This window comes from Coregonus clupeaformis, chromosome 8 (genome assembly GCF_020615455.1).
Source record: "Coregonus clupeaformis isolate EN_2021a chromosome 8, ASM2061545v1, whole genome shotgun sequence".
NCBI lineage: Eukaryota > Metazoa > Chordata > Actinopteri > Salmoniformes > Salmonidae > Coregonus > Coregonus clupeaformis.
The window spans coordinates 25485908-25493667 of record NC_059199.1 but is presented as its reverse complement, the minus strand read 5'-3'; the positions used below and the strand labels follow the sequence as shown (position 1 = coordinate 25493667).

General features: G+C 46.8%; 1 protein-coding gene and 3 non-coding genes across 4 annotated transcripts; all 4 read left to right on the top strand.

Moving 5' to 3' along the window:
- Positions 1-4639: 4639 nt before the first annotated feature.
- LOC121571456 (40S ribosomal protein S5) lies at positions 4640-7739 on the top strand. The gene is made up of 6 exons (XM_041882920.2): positions 4640-4743; positions 5569-5678; positions 5973-6182; positions 6833-6961; positions 7330-7428; positions 7623-7739. Coding segments are annotated over exons 1-6 (618 nt in total). The 5' UTR covers positions 4640-4742; the 3' UTR covers positions 7692-7739.
- LOC121573083 lies at positions 5754-5885 on the top strand. The gene has a single exon (XR_006001962.1). It is a non-coding gene; the product is annotated as a small nucleolar RNA SNORA3/SNORA45 family (small nucleolar RNA).
- Positions 6523-6649, top strand: LOC121573141. The gene has a single exon (XR_006002005.1). It is a non-coding gene; the product is annotated as a small nucleolar RNA SNORA65 (small nucleolar RNA).
- Positions 7097-7227, top strand: LOC121573084. Its single transcript, XR_006001963.1, has one exon. It is a non-coding gene; the product is annotated as a small nucleolar RNA SNORA3/SNORA45 family (small nucleolar RNA).
- Positions 7740-7760: the final 21 nt, after the last annotated feature.

Below are 7760 nucleotides of genomic sequence, written 5' to 3'. Positions count from 1 at the left end.
ATGTAAATGAAATAGATTTTTTTTCAATAACTTATTCAAAATAATATTGAAATGTAGCACCTTTTTAAATACACTGAACGAAAATATAAACGTAACATGCAACAATTTCACAGATTTTACTGAGTTACAGGTCATATAAGGAAATCAGTCAATTGAAATAAATTCATTAGGCCCTAATCTATGGATTTCACATGACTGGGAATACAGATATGTATCTGTTGGTCACAGATACCTTTTTTTTTTAAAGGTACGGGCGTGGATCAGAAAACCAGTCAGTATCTGGTGTGACCGGAAGTTATGAATGTAACTATGGTTCTACGACTACCTGGAAGACCGTCGGTACGGTTGAAAGTATGGATTATATCCCTTGCGCTCCGCGCAGATCGAGTAATAATAACAACAAAGTCACGCCAGTGACGTGACAGCGTGGGAGAACGTGCCCCCGCGGTTCATATAAAACCGTACGTCAGACCACGCACGAATTCTCGCCCAAAAGATTGAGTGACAGGAAAGTACTGACGGTCTTCCAGGTATTCGTAGAACTATAGTTACATTCGTAACTTCCGTTCTACTTCATACCTTTCAGACCATCAGTACGGTTGAAAGTATGGATGACCCATACCAACAAGGTCATGAGGAATAGCACTACTAACCTCTGATTAATGCACCAGTGCCACTGGAAGAATGGCAGAGCCCATGGTGTGGCTGGATGCGAGGTTGACCTTGTAAAATCTTGAGAACGTGCAGGGCGATGACCAGGTAGCAGCTGCGCATATCTCATTCAGGGGGACGTCTTTCAGCGCAACCCAGGATGTGGCGACACTTCTGGTCTAGTGACATATCACACCTTCTGGGACAGGGAGCCCTAGGCCTGAGTGATGATGTCCACAACCCAGTATGAAAGCCTCTGCTTGGACAATGCAAGGCCTTTTGACTTCCCACCGAGCTGGTCTGACTTCCTGTAATACTATGAGGTTTTCATATAGCGTTTGAGGGAATGGACTGGAAGCAGGTGATTTGCTCGCTCCTCCTCCGCACTCACATATTGCGCTGATGAAATAGCTAAGAGGAAAGCCGTTTTCAGAGAACCATTTTATGTCCGGCTCCTCCGTATGCTCGAAAGGAGGTTTTGTCCGATAATAGCAGGATCGCAGCCGATCAGTAGAGGGTCTGGCTTTTCAGAGGCCACACCTATAGCTGTAGTTGGTCTGGGCTGGGATGCCATATCCTGCCTTCCAACTGTGAAAGCAGGTCCTGTCTGTGAGGGAGCTGCCATGGCTCTCCCTCCAGAAGACTTGGGAGGGTTGGAAAGAAGGGTCTCGCTGGCCATCTGGGGGCTACAAACAGCAGCCTATGCTGAGGCTGAGAGACCCTGTGCAGCATTGCTAAGATCAGGTAGGTGGGGGGATACAGTAGGCCTTCTGGCGATGCGTGGGCTAAGGCGTCCATGCCCAGGGGGCTCTTGGACTCTGCCAGAGAGAAACAGAGGGAGCAGTGGGATGTTTGCTCTGAGGCGAACAGGTCCACATGTGCTGTTCCAAACCGCTGCCATATCATCTTCACTACTTGTGGGTGAAGTCTCCATTCCCCCGGGGGTGGTTTCTGTTGCGACAAGAAGTCTTCCACCTCGTTCACCTTGCCTGGGAGATGAATGACTCGTAGGGAGGCCAGATGTGGTAGGGCCCATATCAAGAGTTGTTGGGCCACATGTAGGGTCCCTACAGACCTCGTTCCCCCTTGATGGTTAATGTGGAACACTGTCGATGTATTGTCTGATCGTATCGGGACATGTTTGTGTTTGAGAACCGGCAGAAAGTGATTCAGGGCTAGGAAACTGTCTGAAGTTCTAGCACGTTGATGTGCTCTTTCCTCCAGTGGGGGCACCACTCTCCTCATACAGACCTGTGTTGCCACACTGCTCCCCAGCCTGTTAGCGAAGCGTCGGTCGTTACTACCTCCCGCCTTGCCGGAATTGATCAGAGAGGGACACCTGTAGTCAGGTAGGCTCTATTCCTCCACGGCCGCAGAGTAGAGTAGCACGCACTTGTCACCCATATTTTGGTGTTTCTGTCCCGCTTGGGGTCCAAGCGGAGGTCGTTGAACCACCCTTGTAGAGGCCTTAAAGACAGCAGGCCTAATGGTGTCACCGCAGAGGCCACCGCAAGCATGCCCATCAGTTGTTGGAATGTTTGTACCTTCACCAATGCATTCAACAGAAATTATTGCAGAAGAAGAAGAATGCTGTCCACGCGCTGAGGTGTTATACATGCCCTCATAGTGCGGGAGTTCAGAGCCATGCCAATAAAGGTGACCTTTTGGCTTGGTGTGAAGTTGCTCTTCTCTTTGTTCACGGTAAGACCCAGTGCGGTGACGTGGTTCAGTGTCAGTGCTGTTCCCTCGGGCCGCACACTCGCAAGACGGGGCGCAGATGAGCCAGTCGTCGAGGTAAGGAAGGATCTTGATCCCTTGTAGGTGGAGGGAGCTCAGGGCTGCACTCACGCATCTTGTGAAGACGCGAGGAGCCAGGGAGAGACTGAAGGGTAATACCGCAAACTGGTATGCCTGGCCCTGGAAGGTGAACCGCAGAAAACGCCTGTGTTCCGGTAACACAGTAACGTGAAAGTAAGCATCCTTTAAGTCCAGGGACGTGAACCATTCCCCTGCGGCTACGGTCTGGAGAACGTCGACCGTCTGCAACATGTGAAAGGGGAGAACTTTTAGGAATACATTGAACCGTTTTAAATCCAGAACTGGACAGAAACTTCCGTCTTTCTTCGGAACCAGGAAATAGGTTGAGTTAAAGCCATCTTGCTGTTCTCATGCTTTTACTCTTGTGATCGCACCCTTCCCCGGGAGAGATGTAATCTCCTGGTTGAGGGCGCAAGCTGTCAAGGGTTCTGTGACTGAAGGTATTCTGATCCCTGAGAATGGTGGGGGCCGGAGTACAGTGGCCAACACACACACTAGCTGGTGGGCTAAGTCAGCACAAGACAAGGAAGCCCGATATCCTCTGATAAAAAGGATAGGTAGGGGAGAGCTGTCACACAGCCTTGGAGGGCGAATTTTGCACTCTGATCCACAGGTCACAGGCTGTTGGTGACATACTGACAGTACACACAACTCACACAGAGTTTAGCTTACCCTACCGGGACCTGAGAAGATGCAATCCGAAAAACGGGAGCAGCAGAGCAGTCAACTTGTGTGATATGGCTAAGCTAACTTTGCGAGAAGAAATAAGAGACTGTACGTCAGACCACGCACTGTTTTATATGAACTGCGGGGGCACGTCCTCCCACGCTGTCATGTCACCGGCGTGACTTTGTTGTTATTATTACTCGATCTGCACGGAGCGCGAGGGATGTAATCCATACTTTCAACCGTACTGACGGTCTGAAAGGTATGAGGTAGAACACCATTTGCCTCATGCAGCGCGACACATCTCCTTCACATAAAGTAGATCAGGCTGTTGATTGTGGCCTGTGGAATGTTATCCCGCTCCTCTTCAAGGGCTGTGCAAAGTTGCTGGATATTGGCGGGAACTGGAACATGCTATCGTACACGTCGATTCAGACCTGCCCATACCATAACCCCACCGCCACCACGGGGCACTCTGTTCACAACATTGACATCAGCAAACCACTTGCCCACACGATGCCATACAGTTGAAACCGGGATTCATTCGTGAAGAGCACACTTCTCCAGCATGCCAGTGGCCATCGAAGGTGAGCATTTGCCCACTGAAGTCGGTTACGAAGCCGAACTACAGTCAGGTGAAGACCCAGGGGAGGACGACAAACACAGAGATGAGCTTCCCTGAGACGGTTTCTGACAGTTTGTGCAGAAATTATTCGGTTGTGCAAACTCACAGTTTCATCAGGTGTCCGGGTGGCTAGTCTCAGACTATCCCGCAGCTGAAAAAGCTGGCTGTGGAGGACCTGGGCTGGCGTGGTTACACGTGGTCTGCGGTTGTGAGGCCGGTTTGGACGTACTGCCAAATTCTCTAACATGACCTTGGAGGCGTGGTAGAGAAATGAACATTACATTCTCTGGCAACAGCTTTGGTGGACATTCCTGCAGTCAGGATGCCAATTGCAAGCTCCCTCAAAACTTGAGACATATGTGGCATTGGATTGTGTGACAAAACTGCACATTTTAGAGTGGCCTTTTATTGTCCCCAGCACAAGGTACACCTGTGTAATGATCGTGCTGTTTAATCAGCTTCTTGATATGCCACACCTGTCAGGTGGATGGATTATCTTGGCAAAGGAGAAATGCTCACTAACAGGGATGTAAATAAATTTGTGCACAACATTTGAGATAAACTTTTTGTGCATATGGAACATTTATGGAATCTTTTATTTCAGCTCATGAAACATAGGACCAACACTTTACATGTTGCGTTTATACTTTTGTTCACTGTACAATCCTTGCTCCATCCAAATTCAGTAGGTGTTATTTTCATAGAAAAATATGTGGATCACCACATCAATAACTTGAATACAACATGAGGGTTTCTGTAAAACATATCAGAGAAATGATGTAGTCCAATTTCAGTTTTAATTACATTTACAGATTTCATGTAACTATCGGAGATGAGATTTCTGCCATGGAACTAAATTTCCATAAAATCCGTGCAAGCCGGATACTTCCGCCTAATTTCCGCTTCGCTGGATATGTGCATGAGGCAACCTGACCAGGCCCTTTTCCGTCTCTAAGAAGTGTGGTACAGAACGGCAGACACAAGTGAGTAATTTTTTAAAACTATTTTCAAGGCCAAAATTGCATAAAAGTGCACAATGTCAAACCATCGTAAGTGTAACATTACTCGTTTGCCTTTGAGTCAAAAGAAGATCACAATTTCTAGTCCAAAGTCGTTTTTAAAGCATCTGAATGTTTACTCCGTGCTCAAATAATTTCAGCCGGGGCAGATTGTTAGCGCGATGCTAGCACATGTGCAACATGGCTAACTAGCTAGCTACACGTTTAGCGTCCTCGCGGGATCACTCTGCACATTATGTTGGTTTACAAGATGTTAAGTTTGCTGTTAAACACCTTATTTTAAATAGATATTGTAGTTATGTTTTTACTCACAATTTGACATGGGCTGGTCAAATTGTAACGTTACTGTAGCTAACTAGCGACCGCTAGTTGGTAGACTTGAGCTGATGTTAGGCTTTTGGGCCTAGTGTGTAGGCGCGTTCACATTGACTTTGTATTTTTATCCCTACTAGTTCATTAGACACGTTGTAGTTATTTACACATGTAATTATGCTTTCCATGTGTAGCCTAACCCACTTTGCCAACATCACTAGCAAACGTTAACCGGTATAATATCTAACGTTAGCTACCTATTCGTGTGTTGCCAGCAGTGGCAGAAATTCCTTCCTAGTGTTGGTGGTTGTCGTGAAGCCTTTTCATTTCCTCATGTATTCAACTAATTAGTTGATCGTGAAGTGGTAACGTCATTGATTAATGTGGGATCTGAGATCAGACATTGTGCATGTGGTACCTTGAATCTCATAATGAAATGATAAGTGTTACCTGACCAAATATTCTGTTTCTCTCCAGTGACTTCAGAGTCGTGGGAGACTGCCCCAGCAGTGGCTGAAACGCCAGAAATCAAGCTCTTTGGGAAATGGAGCACAGATGATGTTCAGATCAATGACATCTCCCTGCAGGTAAGCCATTTCAATGTTCGACTGAGAACCCTTCTTGATACCCTATGCCCTAAAATGCAATTTGTCATTTGTGTAAGCGAGGCTAGAGTCACGCCTTTACAGCCCTCATTGTCCTGGTGTGCTAGAGTGCTCGCATAGTAAACTTCTTTGCATATTCATTGGCTGTAGTCTCTTGTGGCCCAGTCAATCACCAGCTCAGAAACATGAAAATGTATGTATTCCCATTTAACCTGGACATTCAAACCTAAATTACTGGGAAGGGAGCTAGTATTGATTATTTTTCCTTCAACTCAGGATTACATTGCCGTGAAGGAGAAGTATGCTAAGTACCTGCCACACTCTGGAGGCCGTTATGCCGCCAAGCGTTTCCGCAAGGCCCAGTGCCCCATTGTGGAGCGTCTCACCAACTCCATGATGATGCACGGCCGCAACAACGGCAAGAAGCTGATGACCTGTCGCATCGTTAAGCATGCCTTCGAGATCATCCACCTGCTGACTGGGGAGGTACGTACCATCGCTGTGGGGCGGCAGGTAGCTTAATGGTTAAGAGCGTTGTGCCAGTAACCGAAAGGTCGTTGGTTCTAATCCCCGAGCCGACTAGGTGAAACATCTGTCGATGTGCCCTTGAGCAAGGCACTTAACCCTAATTGCTCCTGTAAGTCGCTCTGTATAAGAGCATCTGCTAAATGACTAAATTATTTATTTAAATGATTACCTTATTCAACAGTTTTTTGCATCCCAAATGGAATCCTGTTCCCTTTATAGTGCACTACTATGGTCCTTGGTCAAAATAGGGTGCCATTTGGAACTTTTACTTTGCCTCAAACTCCATGCCTGTCAGCCTCCCGCCACTATGCCGGTCTGTTTTTGTGACTGAGTATAATCCAGTGGAGGCTCAGATAGACCCAGCTCTAGGAAGCAGGGCTGCCTAAACAAATGGGCAACTCTGTGCCGAAAGGCCTGGAACACACACCACATGGAACTTTTAATGCTTTAAGTCCATGCCTACTCTCCTGTTACTGTTATCACTCCAGTTTTAGTTCAGTCAGCAGGACGTCCTGAGTGTCTTTCCCTGTGATATTTGTACTCCTGAATATGGTTTACAGTACGGTTGTGGTGGTTGACCTTGTCTCTCCTCTGCCTTGCCCTCTCAGAACCCCCTGCAGGTGTTGGTCAATGCCATTATCAACAGCGGACCCCGTGAGGACTCCACCCGTATTGGTCGTGCTGGTACCGTGAGGAGGCAGGCTGTGGACGTGTCCCCTCTGCGTAGAGTCAACCAGGTAACGTGAACTGCCTGCACATTATGCTCTCCAACGCAGTACCTGTGCATGCTGCCACTTGGTTCACTGCCAAAAATCTAGGCTAAATCACAAGTGAAGTAACAGGAATATTAGACTTGTCATTTTTTTTGTGTAAGCGAGGCTAGAGTCACGCCTTTACAAACTCATTGTCCTGGTGTGCTAGAGTGCTCGTAGAGTAAACATCTTTGCCTATTCATTGGCTATAGTCTCTTGTGGCCCAGCCAATCACCAGCTCAGATACAGAACCTCCATTTTTGACTTGTGATTTGTGTAGATTCACAACAGTTTATTTCTATTCAGTGTTGTGCATATCTGCCTCCACTAATGTCTTGCCACCTGTCTCTCAGGCAATCTGGCTGCTGTGCACTGGAGCAAGAGAAGCTGCTTTCAGGAACATCAAGACCATTGCGGAGTGCCTCGCTGATGAGCTGATCAACGCTGCCAAGGTGAGACTTTGTTTAATGTGTAGTCTCAAATGATATTTCAGTACTGAACAGATTTGGTTCCAAACCAGTCTGCAGTTTTCATCAGATTTTTGTAGTGTGCTGTTATATGTTAGGGGGGGGGAACATAAAAAAAAAAAGTTATCGGTGTCAATTTATTTGGTTTTGATCAGTATTGAATGTTTTGTCTCTGTCAGGGTTCTTCTAACTCCTACGCCATCAAGAAGAAGGATGAGTTGGAGAGAGTCGCCAAGTCCAACCGTTAAAGTTTGCTTTCTAGAAAAAAAAACGAGGAAATAAATTTGAAAACGTCATTTTTGTTTTAAGTTTAATGT